Source organism: Sturnira hondurensis, unplaced genomic scaffold (assembly GCF_014824575.4).
Source record: "Sturnira hondurensis isolate 20B ecotype Veracruz unplaced genomic scaffold, ASM1482457v3 Scaffold0009719, whole genome shotgun sequence".
Taxonomy (NCBI): Eukaryota; Metazoa; Chordata; class Mammalia; order Chiroptera; family Phyllostomidae; genus Sturnira; species Sturnira hondurensis.
In genome coordinates, this window is record NW_028082350.1 from 12,896,142 (window position 1) to 12,918,861 (window position 22,720).

At 45.8% G+C, this 22,720-nt stretch overlaps 1 protein-coding gene across 1 annotated transcript in view; it reads left to right on the forward strand.

Moving 5' to 3' along the window:
* Window positions 1–22,720, forward strand: part of WDFY2 (WD repeat and FYVE domain containing 2) — a 118,420-nt gene that overhangs the window by 57,592 nt on the left and 38,108 nt on the right. The window contains exon 3 of the mRNA XM_037057584.1: window positions 20–93. Within this exon, the coding sequence (XP_036913479.1) occupies window positions 20–93 (74 nt within the window). The remainder of the gene's footprint in view (window positions 1–19; window positions 94–22,720) is intronic.

Below are 22,720 nucleotides of genomic sequence, written 5' to 3' on the forward strand. Positions count from 1 at the left end.
ACATGTTCATTTCTTTCAGCTCCATGTTCATGCATGTCTTTTAACCCGGAAACAAGAAGACTGTCCATAGGTCTAGACAATGGTACAATCTCAGTAAGTACACATAAATAAGATTTCCGGTTAAAATAATTCCCTTCCTGTGGAGTATGTATCAATATACATGTATTGTGATAAGAATTATGGATTTTTCTTGCTAAGTAAACTAGAAATTGCAGTGCAGCGCATTATGGTGAAGTATAGGGAGAGCAGTCGGCAGCTTTGACTCCAATGGATAAGGCTCAGCTGTACTTACAAGGCACACAGTGCCTAGACCATGGCCATTAGGAGGCCTCCCAGTAAGCTTCAGGAACCTGTGTGTTAGTAGGACGAGCTGTAACACCGGTGGCTTTGATCAGATGCTAAATCGTGGTATCATGTGCTTCCCCACCCAGGGACAGAACTCAAGGGAAGTAATTCTTTTAGCCTGCATATCTGATCATCTTTAATACTCGATGTTCTTCTCCTTCCCCTCTTCCGTCTGCTCCGCATTGTCCCCTTAGCTGCCTGTCGCATGTGAGCAGAATTCTGTAGATTTGCATGCATTTGTAAAGAAAGCACTACATTTAGTTTGAAGGGTAGATGCAGATAAATACTAAACCTTCGATTATAGATCTTGAGGGAACTGAAGTTATTAGAAATTGGGATCTCAGATTTTTGTACTTACTCTTCTTTTTACATATTTAGTTTCAACTAGTATATTAACTAGTGACAAACTGATCTGGCAAATTCTTCATTTTGGTAAATTGCCCAGTATGTATTATCTTGAGTTCTAGGCAACAGGCCCTGCTTTGGGAGCTGTGAATTACAGGACTTGACTCAAGCCACACTCCACCACAGGGTAAAGGGGCAGAAGGGCCAGGAGGGTGTGTCCATCTTAAGCCCTCACCCTGTTTATCCCCATGCTCAGGGTCCTGGGTGAAACCAGTAGCCTTCGCCTGAAGGGTGGCCAGGGTTTGAGGTTGGGTAGGATGTCCATGCGTGTGCACAAGGCCCCTCCGGGTTTTGATTGACATGGGGAGTGTGAAGAAAAGTGACTGGGCTGACCCTCCTGTGTCCCCACACCATAGCGTGGGGCCGTAAGGGGTCAAAAAATTCCACATTTGTATCTGTACCTCCAGGTGGTTGCAAGTGTATTTGTCAAGACTGGAGGAAGAGACCATATTTTATTTAATAGTGTAATGGGAAAATCTAGACACGTGGAAGGTAGGACTCCATTTGTAGCCTTTGCCCTGATCCCTGCGAGAAGTCTGAAGAGGTGGATCTGAAATTTTCCGTTTGAGCTTCAGTCAAAACATTTGTTTGGTGGCCTTAATACGGTTAACTGCAAATCAGCCTATCGAAATAGATTTATGGAATTTCTATAACACCCAGTGCATCTGGTAGCTCCGTAAACTCTATTCCGTAGGAGAATAGAAGTCCCTGGTCTACTTTAAGGAGAGCCATTTTTAAAAGTGGGGTGGGGGAAATAAATCTATTTTTAAAAGATAAAGGCAGATAATTGGATTGCTTAATGAACTGAAGAATTTATTACAAAAGAAATCTGAGAAGATTTCAGGGCCGTATATTGCCCAGCATTTCATGGAATAGTATGTGTAACACAGTCCGTGAAAAGACTTACGTGTACATAGCATACGGGTTAGTCTTTGCATTTTTGAAATGAGTGTAGGTGGTTAGTGGATGCTGGTAAATTTGCCTTTGAAGGCAAGAAAGGTGAGCAAAGTTAAGTTCTGGAAAGTTCCAGCTGCGCGCTGTTTGTAACCCACTGTTTCTTTGCTGAATGAAACGGGCAGAGAGCTGGACAGGCGTCAGAGACCCAGCAGAGGGGCTTCTCCCAGCACGTTGGTGCAGTGTCGTGACAGCAAACCCTGCCCCCCAGGCTCTAAAAAAGATGAAGGGCCCAGCCTTGAAAATAATCTCTTTGAAAGTACTTCTTTTATGTTGCCCAAAAAGATGAAATGTAAGCCCTGGCTGATGTGGCTCAGTGGATTGAGCTCGGGCCTGCGAACCAGAGGATCGTGGTGTGATTCCCAGTCAGGGCACATGCCTGGGTTTCAGGCCAGGTCCCCAGTAGGGGACACATGAGAGGCAACCGTACATTGATATTTCTCTCCTTCTCTCCTTCCCTTCCCCTCTACAGATAAATAAATAAAATATATTTTTAAAAAAGATGAAATGTATGCACTGCCTACTCTCAGACTTGTAAAGAGCTCTGAGTGAGGGAAAGATGCAAGGAGAAAACAGCGTGTTTAAGGCTCAGAACTCTCATTGATCACTACATTTGCAGTTTCTTTACTGGAGCTATTTCTACCAAGTCTCAGCTGTTCAATAGTTTACCCTCTGGACCTGAGAAATCTATTCACAGACCGTAAATTCTCTGTCCCCAGAAGATAGCAAACCAATCTTTAAAAGAAATACTGGTTAACTTACTTTAAAACAAAAAAGGAGGAAATCAGAAAGCAAACCCTTATTATTTTACTGACTAAAAAAGAGTTAAGAGGCGGTTAACCTTATGTAATGAGTAATGAATTAGGAAGTGGAATTACCAAAAATAGACCATTCTTTTAAAAAATTTGGCCACAAAAGGAAAGCGAGAGATAGTCAGCACTGGAACAAGATATGAGAGGAGACGAGCGACTAGAGTGCCCAGGACAAGTCGGGGACTTTAGCTTTGGGAAAGCACGGGAGGCTTTTCAGATAGGAGGGAAGCACAGAGACAGTTTCCAGCTGTAGAAGAGGAATGGAGTAGCAGGTTAGATCACCGACTGACAGGAGCTAAAACGGGCCGTGGGCGTATTTTCATGGCTGTAGCTTGCTTTTTCTGATTTTATGGCCCCAGACACCTGCTATCATGGTTTACAAAGTCTCAGTGATCTCTCCAGGTATTGTTCAAATGCCCCGCCCCTTTCTTTTTTTTTTTTTCTTTTTGGAACAGGTGTTTTCTGAGCCCTACTACCTGAAATTATTCACACATGGTACTTGGTACGGTAGCTATATTGTATTTGCTTATTTAACTTGTTTTGTAAAAAACTTTGAAGTCTTTCTCCTTCATTCAATACAGTGTTGAACGTTAAGGACTTGGTCAGGCTTTTATTCATCTCCTCTCCCAGCAGCTTTTAGTGTGGTTTCTTGTACAAATTGGGGACACAATGAATAATTTGTTCAGTAAGTCACTGGCTAAAGTACAAGCTGTTATTATTTAATACAGCTGGTTGTGATAAGTGCCTGCTTAAATGCTGAGGTAGTTTATTGGTATCCTTCTATTGCTGTTGAAAATATTTTTCACAATGAAATCTCCTCTATAGGGGAAGGAGTGATGCCAGTCCTTCCATTCATCCCGAGTATGCAGAAACGCCTCCTGTGTTAACGTTGGAAGAAGTCAGTCCGATCGTGCTGACTGCTGTTTATGCTGAAGTGGGACTTGAACGTTTTCTGGCATAATGTCTCATGTATTGTAGCCAACCAACAAATATTTTAATATCAACTGGGTGCAAAAGGTTATGCTCAGTTCTAACATGTGGCTCCTGGTCTCAGAGTGCTGATCTTTTAGCTGGGGAAGATGAAGTTATGAGGAAAGCAACACAGACTAAAAAGAAGTGACAGCGGAACTGGCAGCACACCGACGGGGGTGCCCTCGGCAAGGCTGAGGTCGGAGGGAGCTGGAGGGGGCGGCCTGGCCTTGGCTAGCTCCGTGGAGATGGGATGTGGGCTGAATTTAGAACATGGGCTAGGATTTGATTAGCTAGAGCAGAAATAGGAAGGCAAGGTATTTCAGGCAAAATGAATGGCGTAGGAAAAAAAAAACGTGGCGGTAAGACAAGGCAAGGAGTGTTTGGAGGGAATTGTTTGGCAAGGAGTCAGCAGTTTGGGGAAAGGATTAATAGGGTGTAAAGTATAATAGGTAGCTGAGATTTAATTCTAAAAAGCTTGGTGCGGGATGAGTAGTTAGTGTTGTGTAAAGGAACTGAACTCCTAACCCGGGAGACCTCCCCACATCGTCACTTGGAGAGACTTTCCAAGGTGTTCAGAAGGGATGGGAGACTAGTGAGGAAATGTCAAAACACAGAAATGAGCCCTGGCTGGTGTAGCTCAGTGGACTGAACTTGGGCCTGTGAACCACACAATCGCGGTTCAATTCCCAGTCAGGGCACGTGCCTGGGTTGCAGGCCAGTTCCCAGCAGGTGACTCAAGAGGCAACCACACATTGATATTTCTCGCCTTCTCTCCTTCCCTTCCTCTCTAAAGATAAATTAATAAAAATCTTTTTAAAAAAAAAACACAGAAACGAGAGAATTTCTGTGAAACAAATTTTTACCAACTTTACTGAATCGTAGCTATAGGGTAGTCATAGAGGTGTATATATAATCATCTCTATAAATATATTTCTGTTCATCAAAACTATTATTGAGCCAAAATTCTTATTAAAATCTTGCCAAGATAAATGCATAGTCATTGAAAATATTTTGAACAAGTCCCAAAGATGATGAAATCTCTGCTCTCTGAAGATTAGTTTCATGTATGTGTTATAGGAAGTTTGGGACGAGAGGAAAAGATTGGTTATATAAAGGTGAACGTTCAGAATAGTGGTTATTATATAAAAATAAATGATACTGACCATGTATGGATTTGCTGTTGTTTGGGTAGTTCCTGTGGTTATTATATTTTTGTAGTCCGTATTACTGTTAGTTCATGTAGGTTATCCAAGGGAATGAAAAACTAGAGAGCTGAACGTTTATTGACCAGCTACTATGCACCAGGCACTCTGCTTTACATACACCGCCTCTTCCCAGCTTTCCCATAATCCTCCTGTGGAGGGGGTGCCATTCCTGTTTCCCAGATCAGAGCACTAAGGCCTGCAGAGCACACCTGCCTTCCAGTGTACCTAGCCAGGAAACCGCTCTCAGCAAAGCTGGGGACCCTGTCCGTGTTCCCTCATTTGTTTGTGGGCCTGTCTCCTTCACTAGACGCTGAGCCGCCTGCAGGCAGAGGCCATGTCTGCTTGGGCCTCGTGTCCTCACAGAATTCCCCGACCGCTGTAGTTGCTTTGTAACAGGTCTGGCGGATGAAGAAGGCATTTTGGTTTCAGTTCATGCCATCAGGATGCTAAGTCGGGCACTTGGCTGGCGGGATGAATTGCCGTCAACAGTTGACACAATGGAAGTGCACCCTGTGTTTAAGTTGGGCGGTCATTGAAGAATTTGATGTTCAGCTCTGCTTCCTGAAATTTATGGACAGGGATACATTAGGCGAGGAACTAAGACGCTTAAGTAGAAATGTAATGTGTTCTCAAGTCTGTGGGGCCCCAAAATATGCTGTTAATAGGTCTTTCATTGCCTCTTTTTCGAGTAAGACTAGACATCTGAGGAACATTCGAGGTTATTGAAGGAATACGGCTTCTTTATCATTTATTATTACTTGGAGATCTGTATTTTACAATTAAATGAACAACTTTACCGTAGCATTGCTTCGTGTTTACTGTTTCAGCAGCCGTGTTCCTCAGCGTTCTAAAGTTGCTTCCCGGGGTGGGGTTCAGCCTGGCGAATGTCTTGGCAGAACCCCATGGACGGGGACTCTGTGTGTGTCTCAGGTCCCAGTAATCACTCAGGTGACTGTAACAGGGAGTACTGTTACAGTGCTGCTTGTAACAGGGATGCAAAAAGTGTCCCCCTTCCAGAAAGGCTGCGGCTTCCAGGTGGAGGAATGTTAGTTTTTGTAAGACAGAACGTTACTTTCCCAAATAAAAGGAAAAATTACTCTTTTTAAAGGATGGCCTCTAGCCCTGGCTGGTGTAGCTCAGTGGATTGAGCACGGGCCTGCGAACCAGACGATCGCGGTTCGATTCCCAGTCAGGGCACATGCCTGGGTTGCAGGCCAGTTCCTTGCAGGCTAACTACCAGCAGGGGATGCACAAAAGGCAACCATACATTGATGTTTCTCTCCCTCTCTCCTTCCCCTCTAAAGATAAATAAATAAATAAAATCTTTAAAAAAAAAATAAAGGATGGCCTCTAACAGATAACGAGATACCATTTTTTTCCCAGCAAAATGGGTTTATGTGGGAACAACAAAGAATTACATAGTGGGACATGTGTTGTAATGGTAAACCAGGCACAAGTCCAGAGAAACAAAGGACAGCAACACCCCTTTATTGGATGTGGGAGGAGCTGTAGTAAACAGCGGAAACTGAAAATTTGCGGTATAGTGACTTTCCTCTGGCCAGGTTATGGCAGTCTCCCATTGGCTGTGTTATAGCAATCTCCCATTGGCTGCGTCATGGCAGTTTTCCATTGGCTGAGTTGTTACCAGGCGAAGAGGAATCCTTTCTTCCTCCTGCTAAGGTCGTCAAGTACAATAGTATCACTTCCCATCAGAAATGCAAGGTGTGTCATCCTGTTGTGGTCAGTAGTGTGTGTTGAGTGACTTGGGTATAAGAGCTCTCTTTTAACCTTCTGGCTCCGTTTTAAATGTGATTTCTGTTTATTAATTTTCACCAAAATATAATAGTCAGTATCCACTGAAGAAAATCTAAAAATCATCATAGCTGTTTTTATCACTTGAAGCCAGGATCTTGAACTCTGTTTTATTATATTCAGAAGATCCAAATGTATTGTAGCATTTGTTACAGTATTTGTGTATTGCCTTGACGGAGAGATGCGTCATTAGCAGCATGTCAAAACTTGGTATGTTACTTCCCTGGAGCCACGGTGACAAAGTCCTGTAAACTGCTGGCTTAAAAAAAAAAAAATCCAAAAACACAGTATTTGTTTTCTCAGAGATTTGGGGGCTGTATGTCTGAAATCAAAGTATCAAGAAGGCCATGCTTCTTCTAGAGGCTCTAGGAGAAAATCCCTCTTTGCCTTTTCCCAGATTCTGGTGGTTGCTGGAAATTCTTGGAATTCTTTGCCGTGTAGGTATGTTACTCCAGGCCCTGCCTCTGTCTTTCCTTCCCCAGCCTCTCCGTGTGTCTTCACAGGACTTTCTTATTAAGATACGAGTCATTGGATGAGGGGCTCACCCTAATCCAGTTGTGATCTCATCTTAACTAATTATATCTGTAAAGACCTTAGTTCAAATAAGGTCACATTCTGAGGTTCTAGGTGGATGTGAATTTGGGGAGGACACTATTCAACTTAGTACATCTGATAATACGTCTATGGTGTTTCCCTGACAGTGTTCTAACTATTGGTTAGGAATCAATTTTGTGGCTGTGTAATATGATGCCCTCAGGAAGAGGTTTCCAAAAGCATTAGAAAGTGACTCAAAATCCCCTTGTGGGAGGTAAGAATATATTATAATTCAAAGGGGCCTTAGTCTTAATTTAATACCACCCTCCCTGCAATTAAGTGATACATTGGGTAGGTCACATATCAAGATAGTGCTGGCAACTAGGATGTACCTGACCCTTGGAAAGATTTTCTTACTATACCAGGCTGATTACTTTGTACAACTAGGATAGTCCAGTTGCAAGGAATTGTCCTAGGTTGGTCACTAATGGTTGGCTGTTTGTGTTACTCCATGCATCGAGATATTGCGAGAAGAGTATTTTAAAAATTTTGAGCATTTAACATAATGAGGTGTTTTGGATGAGTTGTTTATCATTGTGGTTTATAGTTAGCCTACAGGGAGTGAACCCAAATGGTGAGATCACATTCTACAGTGATGACAAGTGTGAACCCTGAGAAGATGCCTATAAGAAGGGCTCCTAGTGGCTAACTGGGCTAAAATTTTTTAAAAAATAAATAAAACACAAAACAATTAAAAACAAACAAAAAACAGAGCCTAGTAGCCATTTTTACATAGGGGCTTCTCATGCAAACTACACTTCAGGGAGAAGCCTGCACTGAACTGCTTTCCTGCACTGTGTCCCTGCCATCTGAGCAGCCTTTATAAAGGAGTCCCTGGAGTTCTATTCCAACCAATAGGACTGAGGCTTTTCCAATCCAGTAAGCTCCAATCAATGAATAGCTCTATTCTGACCAATCAGGACCGTGCCTTTTGGACCAATCAAACTGCAAGGATATGTAGTTCTCATTTGCATGAGGACAGATCAATCAGGGACCAAGGGCAGAGACTTCTGTCCATGTAAGTCAGCTCCCCTCTCTCTCAGGAAGTGCACTTTCCCTTTCCAGGGAAGACTGAAGACTGCATTTTTGCTGGTAGAGAGGCAGACCCGCACAGAGCAGAGCACACCGGAGCTGCCTAGCGGACGGGGGCCTGACCCCAGGGCTGTGACCTGGCCATGCTGTTTTCACAGCTGTGCTGTATCACCATTGAGCTGTTGGCACTGAATAAAGTTTCCTCCTTCACTTCACCCCAAACGGGATTCCTGTTGGCTTTGAGCTGGTACCTATGACCACTGGTTGACGCAAGTAACCTATGAATAAGGCACTTGGGTACAGTCGGGCCACTCCTGCTGGAGAGAAAGTATTTTGAAAACCTTCTTGATTAGCTCAGAGACAGCAGTCTTATTAAGATGCTGACTCGTCAGTCTTCGATGTATTCCAAGTGTGGTTTTTATGGGAAGAACCCATGTGGCTTATGGAATTTTCCTGCTTTCTAGGACTTCTCGTGTGACACCTTCCACGAATCTAATATCTAATTATGAGGCCAACAGAGGTGGGTTTGAAGAAAGTCTCACTTTCTTCAAAAGTCCTGTGCTGGGGGCCTCCTCCTTTTAAACTCTTACATGACTTCGCTATTGCATGTACTAATTTATGATTCATCACACCATGGTTTCTACCACAAAAGACCACTGTCATTTCATCATTTTATGGCACTGGACTTTCTCATGGGAGTTCTTTTTATAGACTGCCACACAGTTATTCTCTTCTGAGCTTGGTCTTAGATTACAGTGAACTAAAATATAAAAATGTAAATTTACATATATATACGGCTTTTTCTGCTCAGGAGCAGGGGTGCTAACATGCCAGATGCTTCCTATTTATTCATTTAGTATAACTCATTGAAGCTGGTTTTGTCACAGAAAAAACACTGTCGTTGTGAGAGTTAGTGCGCCTTCAGCATTTGCGTGGATCGCAGACCTCCTTAGGCCCTCTCAAGGACAAGCTGCCCCTCCAGTTAGGTCACTGTGTGTGGAGCCATGCCGTCTGTGGTTCAGTACCTGCACGGCATCTGAGAACTTGCTCAGGTAGTGGTGAATCAGATGCCGAGAGCATTCTGTGGCCCGAGGTTATTTTGCGGCATCTCCACACCATGATAAATTTCTGAAGTTCCTCTTGATTCCACTTTTAGGCCGATTCTGCAGCCTGGATACCCGTAGCGGCACCCAGAGTGCCCTGTATGTTAAATTGGGTGCTGAGGGGATCCCGTAGAGCACGGTGGATAGAGAGCATCTATCCACTGCCTATAGGAGTTATCTGCCACCAAGGATGGCCTTCTAGGGACATTGCACTACTGTGTTGGAAGGTGGACATCTTCCTGTGGCCACATCAAACAGCATAGCCATGCTTCAGAAAGGCCTAGGCCAGGAGTTGAGGAGTGTATTATGTTTCGAGTGCCCTTCCCTTTGTCATATACCTTGTAACCCTCATTTCCACAACCAGGATCCTCCCCATTGGCTTTTAAACACACTCAGGTTTCTTTTTATTGAAAACAAAGTCTAAAACATCCCAACTCTCTTTCCTGTTCACTTCATGTTCTATCTCATTCTCTCCTTATAATCAGACTTCTCAGAAGAGTTGTCAGAAGTCACCTTTTACCTCCTCTGACTTCCCCTGCCCAGACCTCTGCAGTCTGGCTTCCAGGCCGGTCAGTCTGCCCACGCAGCTCTGGCTGTGCTTTCAGAGGACCTGTGTGCGGGTCTGCCTGCCTGACGTTTTCCCATCCTCGTCAGGTTCACCCTCCCTGCAGCCTTTAGCTGCGCTGGTTCTTCCTGAAATGGTCTCTTCATGTACATCCAACAGCACAACCCTGCCCTGGTTTTCCTCCTCCTCTCTGGCCGGCTGTCTCTGTTTGCCTCCTGGAAGGTCGTTGGCTAAGCAGCCTCGGCTCGGGGATGGAGTTCCTCTGTGCCCAGGCCCTCGCTGTTTCCTGCCAGACAGCCTCACCCACATCATGGCTGCACAACTGTGTGGCAATAGCCCAACTTCTTACCTCTGTTTCATTCTTTTCCCTGAGGTTCCCCCTCCCTTCGTAATGTTTCCTGTTGCGTATCTCAAAGAAACTGCAAATCCACCAGGTCTGAAACCAGACTCCTTGCTCCTCCCCGCACACCTGCTCTTTCTCACTGCTCCCTCTTTTAGTGACGGCCACCACTGCTCGCCCTGTTACCAGAGCCCGGGTTACTGGAGTCACCTTCCCTCCTCTTTGCCCAACTCCACCCAGTCCGTCACATAGCAGATTTGTACCTCCTAAACACCTCCACCCACCCCTTTCTTCATCGTCATCAGCATCACCAGCATCATCACCCCACCCCACCACCGTTTCCCCACCCATCTTCTTCTCCTTGGACCTTCAGGTGACCCTCTCACTGGTCGTCCCACATACATCCATTCTGCCTCCTCCCGTCTGTGTTCCGTACTGGAGCTAGAAGGACTTTTCAAGGACATTTGATCTTGTTAATTCCCCTTTCCATCGTCCTTCCCTCACTCTCGGGGACACAGGCTGGAACCCCTCACGTGGCCTGGCTGCCCTCTGCAGCCTCCTTCTGTGCAAAGCCCTTCCTCATGGTGGCTCGGCCCTAGCGGCCCCCTTTCGGCCCCTCTGCTCCCACGCCCCCTTCCCTCACAGAGCCTCCCTTGGACCACGCCTCCCTCCTCTCTCCTGCTCAGTCTCCAAGCTTCTGCTGCCAGTCTAACTGTCACTTCCTTGGGGAGGTCCTCCTGATCTTCCAGCATGTCCCCGGGCTCCAGGTGTTTGTGGCGTCGGGTGCTCCGCTTCTGTGGCATTTGTCATAGTTGCCATTTTATGCGGTTTGGGTGATTATTTGATTTGTGCATGTATTCAGCATAAGCTCCACCAGGCAGTGGCTGTTCTGCTTGACTCTGCTATACCCCCGACACCCAGTGCAGTGCCCATGGATGGTAAATGCTCTGCAGGTACTGATCAGTGAGTTAACGAGTGAGGTCATCAGGATAGGCTGCCGTCACACTGACAGTAGGGAGGTCAAGAGCACGGGCTGTGGGATCAGGCTGCCTGTGTCAAAACACAGCTCTCGCTGCACGAGTGTGTCACGCTGGGGAAGTTGCTTTACTCTCTGTGCCTGTCTCCTTAGCTGTAAAATGCAGGTAATCATTGTACCTGTTTTACGGAATCACTGTTAGGATTCCCTGACATAATATAGGCCGAGCCGTTAGCACAGTGCCTGTGCACACCTCGTGCTCCGTAAACACCAGCTCCTGTCCGCGCGGTTTCCTTAGCATCTGCCATTGGTGGGAACCAGGAACCGCGGTTAGAGTCTCACGTGGATTTCGCAGGCCAGTTCCGAGGAAAGGAAGTATCTGCGTGACAGCACACTCTTCAGGACGACTCCACCGCTTGGCGGTCCCACCTCCATTCGGTCTTTGCTGCCACGTTACAGGAACCTACCAGTGGTTTACAGAACACAGACTGCCAAGCACAATTATTTTCTGTAGACACGTTTCTCATCTAAGTTGTTACCATTTTAATTTTCATCACCCTCAGGAGAAGGTTGGGCTCAGAGAAGTGTGCAGATTACTGAAGATGCTCTGAATGGCGGACTAAGAAGATGCAGCAAATTTCTCACAGGACAGCTTTACTCCAGTGAACTAAGAGTGTGGGAGGAGGGCAGGTCACCAGCTGTCGAGGGCTGTGTCACTTACTCTTCAGTCTGGGAGTCTGGCTTTTCTAGGCCAGTGTCCAGTGAGCTACCTGTGGTCCTACACATTTTTTTTTTAACACCAGGAACCTGTCCCAAATCCTTCATTCATTATTTCCATCTAGACATGTGAAAATAATATCCTCTGTATATACAAATACCTTTCTCATTTTTATTTTGAGTTAATGTTCTCTACAAACTTGGCATCAGGCATTGGTTCTCACATCACTGTCATTCAAATCTCAAGGTCAGAGCCTGGAGGGACTGGTGTGGTATTTCCCTGTTACCTTTGAAGGCATTTCTCCCAGAGCACCTCAGTGACAGCAGAGTTGTGAAATATACCCCGCAAAGGGCCACCTGACATTGATTTCTCACCATAAAGCCTGAGAACTCACGAGAGCCAAAATGTGGGAAGAAAGCAGTTACTCCTTTATGGTCCCTGCGTCGCTGAGTTACCATCATCTGGCATTACTGTGTCTGCTTAGATCTGAGACAGTCTTGAAAATAGCCTTTTTCCTAGCCTGGCTGCCTAGGAGCTTACGTTTGAGCAGGGAGAGACGTTCGGTCTGCCCTGGCCCCGGGGGCACAGTGCCCGGCTTGGCCACTGGGCTTGTGTTTCTTCGTTGTACCGAACTTGGGCACTACAGTGACTCAGGGTGGCAGTCACCCAGAGGAGGTTTGGTTTCCAAAGTGGGCGCCCCTCCCCGTGTGTACACAGGTCCTTCAGCACTACCCCTGGAGAGTAAGTGCCCCTAATCCAGGCCCACGCATCTCCCGTCCCACAGGCGGGGGCATAACTACTCTCAGTTACCAGTGAATGAGCTCCCGTTTTATGAACACTCGTTCGGTGTAGGAAGAAGACTATCGGTCAGCTCACTGAGCACATTACATGGGGCCGAAAGGCCGCTGGCTGTCCTGGGGTAGAGAACTGCATGGCTCTACCCTCAGCAGCGGCCACTGGGTCCAGCAGAGTCCTGCAGTGGAGAGGGGGGAGGCTCTTTGCCCAGAGCTTGTCTGTCATGAATAGGAGAGAAATGAGCTGGCAAGGTGCCTTCCAGTGGGTTGCATGGTGTCACGGCTGGGTAACTGGTGCAGCACTGCCGACTGAGTAAGCCCTGAGTCCTCTCCACATTCCCCCGCTGGCTCCTCCTTCTCTGGCAGAGCCTTCAATGCCAGGTGCCCCACGCCCGCTTTGTGCCGTACACGCCACACTGGGGGTCTGCTCCGGCAGCTCCATCATCCCCCACGTACGGGTGGCCCGGCCTGCCCTCCGGAGGCTGAGCGCAGGCTCCGCGCTGCTCACCGGGCTTCCCACGTGGGAGTTTACGAGACACGTGCCTTCACCTGCTGTAAGTGGAAATGACCCCTTCCCCCCCAGCACAGGCTGTTTCTTCTTTCTTCAGTCATGGCATCACTGAGGACCCACAACCAGAGTGGGAGCTACAGAAGACGCATTTTCCCCACAGACCCCCAGCACACAGCGCCCTGGCTTACCCATCCACCTCAGCACTGCCTCCGGCGCTTTGGCCTATTCCCACTGCACTTTAAAACTCCGCCCCTCGCTGCTTTTGCCTGGACCGGTGCGGTACACTCCAGACTCATCCTCCGGTGCCCGGTCTCTGGTTCCTGCAGCTACTCGGCTGTCCGGTGCCCAGAATTCCAGTGTGGTCATGCCCCCGCTTGGTGTGTAGGCTCTCAGCAACTACTGGAAGGATGCGATTCTGAGTGCTTCTCCCTGCCCACTGCGTCAGTCTCATCTCTTGCAGACTCTCCTGCCCAGATGTCACACTTGTTTGGTTCACCAATCCATGCCCACATGGTCCCCTCTCCCTGACCTCCTGTGCTCTGAGGAACTCCTATCGTACCCTTAACGTTTTTGTCTGAAAGCCCAGAGCTCTCCTTCTGAGAAGCCTGCCCTACTCCGGGGCTAAAAGGCTCTTCTTAAGGGTCCTCAGAGCCCTTAACTGAAATTTCCACTGTGGTATTTATGTGTACTTACTAGTTCTCATGTGTGGTTTATTTATGTGATTGTATGTTACCCCGTAAAGTTCCTGAAAATGTCTAGTAAATAGGAGAAGTGCAGTAAATGCTAATTTCCTAGTTTTCTTTTTTCTTCACAAATAGGATTTTTTTTCTTTTGCACCATGAAAAGTCTGAATTTTAAACAGATTCTTGGACTGTGGGCTCATATCCCTCAGCTTGTTCAGCTTCAGTACCTGCCTCATCCCCAGTAGTTTTTTCAGAACTGCTACCTTCCTCATGAACCTCCATGAGTTCTCCCAGTTCACCTGGGGCTTCTTCAGCAGTGTGACCTTTCTAAGAGACATCGTGGGGCAGATAAACAGATTGGCAGGCCTTGTCTATGTCTTTTCCGACGTGACCTGGAATGAGTTTATTGCGCGCTTCTTTCAAGTCATTTATCTGCACCTCTCAGGTCATGATTTCCACTGTCTCCCGGATTTGGTGGACCTGTTGGTGCTGAGCAAACAGGTCTTCTGAATCTGACTGTTGCATTTCTTAGTAAAACCAACACAACAGACGAAGCAAATGACCGTTGGTAATCTTGACATCAACGTGAGCTTCAGTCGTGGTCTCCATTTTTTGACCATGAAGCACATTTTGTCACGGGTAAGATCCATTCCAGGGAAGTGAGTCAAGTAGTTTTTGTCCTGAACATCCTCAGCAGTTCGTCTGAATTTTCTAAAAGCAACTTCCCCATCCTGCGGATCAGCGAGGCTCCCTTCAAAAGCACGACCCTAAGACCCTCAGATATGATTCTGAGTTCTCATGACTGGTGTTTTTCCGTGTTTCCTGTATTGAATGTCACTGGCGCTTTCACATCATATCAACCTTCCTTAGAAAATGGGTCAACCACTTTCTTCTTGGCTCCCTTGCCACTGCCTTTTGTAAAGCACCTGTTCTTGCCATGGTTCTGCTCAGAGAGCCCAAAGGCTCATTTCCTGGTTGTCTTGATCTCCATTAGCCTGAGCAACTTGAAGGCAGGAAATGCTACCCAGTAGGATCCTTATACAAATTGGAATCTCAGTAATAGTTTTCGAATGAATGAATACCAAGCTGGTTTGCATCTGTGTTATTCAGAAGTTCTCCTTTTACTTTCTTTTGTTTTTTTTAAAGATTTTATTTATTTAGTTTTAGAAAGAGGGAAAGGGAGGAAGAAAGAGAGGAAGAGAGACATTGACTGGCCGCCTTTCACATGCCCCCAGCTAGGTACTTGACTTGCAACCCAGGCATGTGCCCTGACTGGGAATTGAACCGGTGACCCTTGGGCTTGCAGTATGGCACTCAAGCCACATCATCCTTATATTCTAGTCATCTTTACAGAAACCCTTTTTTCCTCACTAGCTGTGACAGGGAAGAAGCAGTTGTCTTATTCTTATCTTCCATCCCTTTGTCAGGTAGAGTTCACTCAGAGTTTGTGGGAGAAATAGTGTTAAACACACTTTGCCTTGATACATCAGGGGCAGACATCCTGGTAGTTGAGGTGTGAACTGCTTCCAGAGAAACCTGCCTCTGAATCCCAGTTCTCTCATTGTTTAGCTGGATGTGATGGACAAGCTCGTTCACTCCTTATCAGCCTCAATCTGCTCACCGCAGGCTGGGGAGAATAATGCATGTCTCATAGGGTTGTGATGAGGATTACATAAGGTTATATTACACAGGCCGCAGTAAAAAATAATTCTTTTTCTAGCAGAAATTCTGTTCCTTTGAAGAAAAAATGAACTCATTTACTTCATGATAGTTAATAATTTTGTCTGAAATTAGAGTATTTTTACATAATTATGCATCATCTCAAATTTAAAGATAATTTTTAAACACTCATTTTTAAACCAGTTTGTTTCTTGAGAGCACCATTTTTGGCTAGTAAAGCTGGGATTTATATGTATTTTTTTCTATTTTTGCTCATTACTTGCCTATCTGCTTATTTATTGGTCTGAATAATGTTCAGGCGGAAAACTTGTCACTTTAAATCCAGAAAAAGTTCTGGCCAAGATGGAGATGCAGGTAGACACACTGTGCTTCCTCAAACAACCAAAGAAGGACACCAACAAATTTAAAAACAAAACACAACCAGAACTGCCAGAAAATCGAACTGTATGGAAGTCTGACAACCCAGGAGTAAAGAAGAAACACTCACCCAGACTGGCAGGGCCGAGTCGGGCAGCCGCATGGAGAGGACTCGTGGTGAGGCCACAGCTGGAGGACCGGGGGGTCCCACATTCACATGCAGATAAACTGGGAGGAACAACTGGGGAGCGAGACAGACTCACAACCCAGGGACCCAGAGCCAGGAAATAAAGCCTCAAATCTCTGACTGAAAACACCTGTGGGGGTTGAGGAGGCAGGAGAAACTCCCAGCCTCACAGGAGAGTCCGTTGGAGAGACCCACAGGGTCCTAGAACATACACACACACACACACCCAGGAATCAGTACCAGAAAGGCACAGTTTGCTTGGGGGAAGCAGGGGAAGTGATTGAAATCTGGCAGAGAGTGGAGCACATGGCACTGATTCCTCTCAGACCTTCCCCCACAGACAGAGTCACAATACAGCCACGTGGGTTGCCCTGCCCTGGTGAACACCTAAGACTCCACCCCTAACAGGTGTGCCAAGCCAAAAAAGAATTGCTCAAATGAAAGAACAGGTCAAAGCTCCGGGAATAATACAACTAAATGATGAAGAGATAGCCAACCTATCAGATGCACAGTTCAAAACACTGGTGATCAGGATGCTCATTGAGACAGGTGAATATGGTTGCAAATTAGAGGGAAAAATGAAGGCTACACTAAGTGAAATAAAGGGAAATGTACACTGTTGGGACCAACAGTGATGGGAAGGAAATCAGGACTCAAATCAATGGTTTGGACCAGAAGGAAGAAATAAACATTCAACCAGAAAAGAATGAAGAAACAAGAATTCAAAAAAATGAGGAGAGGCTTAGTAATCTCCAGGACAACTTTAAAGGTTCCAACATCTGAGTAATAGGGGTGCCAGAAGGAAAAGAGGAAGACCAAGAAATTGAAAACTTATTTGAACGCATAATGAAGGAGAACTTCCCCAATCAGGCAAAGGATATTATAGACTTCAGGAAGTCCAGGAAGCTCAGAGTCCCAAAGAAGTTGGACCTAAGGAGGAACACACCAAGGCACATCATAATTATATTAACCAAGGTTAAAGGTAAGAAGAGAGTCTTAAAAGCAGCAAGAGAAAAGGAGATAGTTACCTACAAAGGAGTTCCCATAAGACTATCAGCTGATTTCTGAAAAGAAACTTTGCAGGCAAGAAGGGGCTGGAAAGAATATTCAAAGTCCTGAAAGGCAGGGACCTACATTCAAGATGACTCTATCCAACAAAGTTATCATTTAGAATGGAAGGGCAGATAAAGTGCTTCCCAGGTGAGGTCAAGTTAAAGGAGTTCATCATCACTAGGCCTCTTATTATACGGAATGTTAAAGGGGCTTATCTAAGAAAAAGAAGATGAAAACTATGAATAGTAAAATGACAACAAACTCACAGTTATTAACAGCGAACCTAAAACAAAAACAAACAGAATCACAGAAATGGAGATCACATGGAGGGCTATCAGCAGGGGAGTGGGAAGGGAGGAGAGGGGGGAAAGTACAGAGAATAAGTAGCATAAATGGTGGGGAGAAAATAGACAGGGGGAGGGCAAGAATAGTGTAGGGAATGCAGAAGCTAAAGAACTTACACGTATGACCCACGGATGTGAACTAAAGGTGGGGAATGTGGGTGGGAGGGTGTGTGCACAGTGGAGGGGAATAAAGGGGGGGAATGGGACAACTGTAATAGCATAATTAATAAAATATACTTTTTAAAAATCCAGAGAAATATAACAACATTTTAGCATAAAGACCATGGGTAGAAAACAGTTAACTTTATAAAGCAATAAATCACAATATATACAAGTATTGAATCATTGTTTTGAATCTCTGAAACTAATATTATGTTTTATATTAATTATAACTGATTTTTTAAAGCAGTACATTATTGTATTTTGCTATTGACCTAGGAAGTGAAACATTGATTAGCCCTGAGATTTGAGTCAAACCGAGTGCTGTCCTATTTTTTGGCATTGATGACAAAAAGCCATAGCTTAGCAGTCAGGCTGTCTTCCTTTTTTCTTTTATTATTTGAATGTCCAGTAATTGTACATGTTTTCACTCAAATCTATTGTGATTAGCCTTGAACCCCCAAAACGAGAAACCTAGTTCCTCCTTCCAAGCCTACTATTGATGAACAAATCATTTAACCCTTTTTTGATGTCTTCTCTATGGAAGACATAAACCTAATGTCACAGTTGGTTACTTCGACCATACTAAAATGTCGAGTAGCTACTGTGTATGTGCCAGTCAGTGTTTAGTAAACAAGAAATATAAAAACTTACATGTGTGCATGACACATGCGTATTACATAAGGTAATAGATGCTAAGGGGGAAATGAAGCAGAGTAAGGTGGGTGGGAATGCGAGGGTGGGGCAGAGGAGACGGAACTGCGGAGTTTTAAAAGGCTGGACAAACCGTAGGGCTCCCTGAGAAGGCCTCAGAGGAGCAGAGAAATCGAAGGCCGGGGTAGTGAGTCACTGCCTCGCACCTGGGGAAGGAGCGCGTGAGACGGAGGGAGAGACATTGCAAAGGCCCTGAGGTGGGAGGGTTTGTAATATCAGTACGGTTAAAATCTTGACATGCTAAAAAACAATAAGGAGTGCTTTTTCCTGTATAAGTATTGATTGATTACCTCTCATACATGGCCTATTGGGGGAGATGCCGGATGTGGGGGAGATGCATGTGTTAAGAAAACGGCTCTGTTTGTTTCCATTTAAAATCTACAAGGAAAGATGGCATAATCTGGTCATGGGTGCTCTAGTTTAATGCAGATTGTGATCTAGAGCATGAACGACAGTCTCCTGAATTTCAGCAAAGGGAAGGGCCATTCTACCTGGGGCCGTCATGTGGAACGATAGGTATGAGAAGTGATGGAGGCTGGGGAAAGGGACCAGCTTCCCAGCCAAGGAGAGACTAATGCAAAGCCAGGTGGGGGTGGGGGTGTGTAGCCCACTGTCAAACACAACTGTGGCGCAGTTGGGAGTGCATTGGAAGGGGCATGGGTTTGAGAAAGGTAGTGAGGGTCCAATGACTCAGTGTGTGGGAGAGCGACTGGAGAGAAAGGGTCGCCGGCAAAGACACCTCCCCCGCCAAGCCCATTTCCAGCCTGTAAGCTCACTCTGGCCACCGTCCACACCAGCATCGGTCCTGATTGGCCAGTGCCCATGGCATACCAGCCAGTCCTGCTTCCGGGCTTCCAAGTCTGTTACTAGCCTTGGGGGACACAGGGAGGGAGGCCCTGGTGGTTCTCCGTGCTCATCTTGTGCGTTTGCTTTAATGTGTCGTCATCCGAAGAGCAGAGGGATTTCAGGATTTGCACTGTAATATTTTCCTTTGCTCATAGAAATTCGGTGAGATATTCCCCCCCACACCCGGGTTTCATTGTCCCTTTGAAGAATAAAACATGTTTAAAAATATATCCTTTTGAAGAGATTTCTTTGAGGTTTGTGCGAGGCAACAGATCAGGAGATAAAACAGAATGAGTCACTGTGCTAGGTGACCTCCCGGACCCCTTACAAACTCTGAAATTCCAGGAAATCCAACACGGAACCACTGAAGGTCCAGACTTCTTTCACCAGCTGCCTTCGTGAGCCTGAGCTGAGGCCTCCAGCCTTAACGACCAGGCTCAACTGCATGACATCAGCTCTGAGTAATTTCCAGTTTCAGCAAGCAGCTTTTTTGTTCAGCATCATTTTGTCAAAAGGCTTGTCTTTTTTTTTTTCAGTAAGTATTAGCAATAAAAGTTTATATATACCGAGCTCTCGTGTAACTTGCTGTTTAATATTACAGCAAGATTTTTATAATGTCTAGAAGTTATTTAAAATATGCAGTCTCTTTCACTCTCCCTGAAGGGTCATGAGGGCATAACTTTTAGGTTAGTGGCTTGTGTGACACATCTTTGTCCTGGCTGCCGATTGTGGCCTTGAGCAGGAGACGCCCCATTCTTCGAATAACTTCCGAGAGCACTTGTCCTTAAGATTCTGAAATTGGCCAGAGGCAGCCTGGGAAGCGGTTGATTTCGAGCCCGTGTAGCTTCTCTCCCTCTCTTGGGGGAGGCGTCATTGGAGAGCCAGCAGCGTCTGCCTCCTCGCGCTCAGGGCTGGAGGCCCCGGGTGGGAAAGCACAGAAACACATGACCTTTACAGGGAGGTGGTGACAGGGAGACCTTGAAGGAAGCATCCAGCCAAGGTGGACAGGGAACAGCCAGACCTGCAGTGCGTGTGCAGGAAGACCTTGACGTTGCTTCTGTGTGTCCTGTGTAGAAACCTGAGTATGCACGAGAACTTATCAAAGGGATTTATAAGCCTGAATTTGTTTCTCCACGGGTGATGTTTCGAATCTGGAGAGGCTAAGAGCTGCTCCGTTACACGGGCCTCGATGACCACTGCTCTTGCCTCAGAGGCTCCCACGAATCGTGGCAGGTCAGTCCTCTCAGAAAAGGGACTAGAGGTCTGCAGCCAAAGCATCTGTTTCCCTGCTTCCTAGATCGCATGTGGTCAGAAAAGATTAGAGTCCGTTCGGCAGGAGGGGGAAAAGGCACCTAACCCACCAAGTTCCTGGAGGGTGGAGAGTGTTCCATTGTTTGCTGGCCATCAAAGCCTTCATTCGTAATTTATAAGCAATTCTCTGAATGATTCTTTGAAGTCTGCAGGCAAATTGACAGCGTCTGACATGAAGATTAATCAAAACCACAAGTGTGATCAGTCACTGACCCAGTATTCTCACACTGGCCTGCGAGTCCAAAGCTACTTTCGTAATACGAAGGTGTGATTTGTCCTTTGCACTCTCATTTTTTAACAGTGTACAGATTGAATGCGGCAGCAGATATGAAGACCCAGCTGTCTTATATTAATGTAATAAAATTATTATTTTAATTCTTCTTAGTTTCAGGGTTTTTTTTTTTTTTTTTTAAATCAATGTATGATTGCTTCTCGTGCATCCCCTGCTGGGAACTGGCCTGCAACCCAGGCATGTGCCCTGATGGGGAATCGAACCGCAATCTTTGGTTTGCAGGCCTGCGCTCAATCCACTGAGCTACACCAGCCAGGGCTTAGTTTCAGTTTCTAATGTGATAAATATCAACAACTTCAATCTGTGGGTTCTCAATAATTTTTTAAGAGTAAAGGGGCCTTGGCTGGTGTAGCTCAGTGGATTGAGCGCAGGACTTTGAACTAGAGTATCGCGGTTCGATTCCCAGTCAGGGCACATGCCTGGGTTGCGGGCTAGTATCCGGTGGGGGACACATGAGAGGCAACCATACATTGATGTTTCTCTCCCTCTCTCCTTCCCTTCCCCCTCTAGAAATAAATAAATAAAATCTTAAAAAAGAGTAAAGGGAACCAGAGACCCAAAAGTTTGAGAATTGCTGCTTTAAATAAAAAGACAAAAGGAGCCAATTCCAGGTCTTAACCTTTTCACATCTATAAAAGGGTTAGGAAATAAACATATTTCCTCCCATTTAAATATTTAAGCAGAAGCCATTATTTTTCGGGAATTTCTTTTCTAAATTTCTTGGTAATTTTGAAACCGCAATTTTATGGTATAAGCTAGTCCTATACCATAGGACTATACCATAGTTCTATAGGATTAACTGCTGTAAAATATAAAAGTCAGTTTATTTTATTTATCCATTTATTATGTTTCATCTGATTTCAGAAAGTTATCACAGAAGCTTGCAAGAATATACATAATAAAATAAAGTGCAAACAAAAACTGGAGTCAAGTCCCGGGCAAATATTTGCATGTGTGCACATACGCACTCAAAGGTAGAGAGCGCCTGGAACCAGAGGCGTAGGAATGTTAGTGTGTGTGTTGTACCCATCGTGGTCAGATAAAGGTGGACCAGGTGTGCTACACACCATGTCTGCCTGTGCTTGGCCAGCCCTCCGTGGGTCCTGATGCACAGATGGAGGTAGACATGTTTTCTCGTGACAGCTTTCTTTCAGTACCTACTAGTTGAACTGACAGTGGATTCTTGGCCGAAAGACTGGCTGGGGGCCTTGTGTGCACTGACTAGGGTCCTGGTGAGAAAAGATGCACAGGCTGGTCAGATTCCTGCCTGAATTTGAACCTGGAAGCACTAAGAGAGCAAGCCAGCGGGTAGAAAGTGAAGCTGGAAGGTTCCCTTATAGAGAGAGGCTGTGGTGGCCCAATGCAAGCCCCAGTAACGAGGGAGCAGAAGTTGGGTTGTAGAGGAGACCAGCGGACTGAGAAAGGATAAAGGACAGCACTCGGAGAAAACTACTGGGCTGCAGGACAGTGGTGGCCCCCAGCCTGCAGGAGGGGCAGGAGGTGGCACCCGCAGCTTCGATCTCTCTGCAGTAAACCCCGTCAGTAAACTGGCTTGAGTTCCTGACAGCCAGCAGAGCCTGGGTGAAACTGAGAATAATACAAGCGTGCGAGCTGTAAAGACTGGCATAGGTCGTGTGATGAAGACTTGAATTTGATTCTGAATTACGTGGTGGCCAAGGCAAAGAGGAGACACAGTTAATTATGAAACTGTCCAGTAAAAAGAAAACAGGATTCTTCCCTTCCCCCGCCTCCCCAAACAGCAGAAATTTATTCTTTCACAGCCCTGGAGGCTCATGTTGGCAGGCCCACCGTCCTCTGAGGAACATTCTCCTGCCTCTGCTGTGCTTGTAGTCCTTGGCAGCCTTTACGGTTCCTTGGCTCGTAGCTGTATCACTCTGAATGTGCCTTTGTCATTGCATAGCTTTCTTCCTCGTGAGTGTGTCCAAAAGAAAGCAG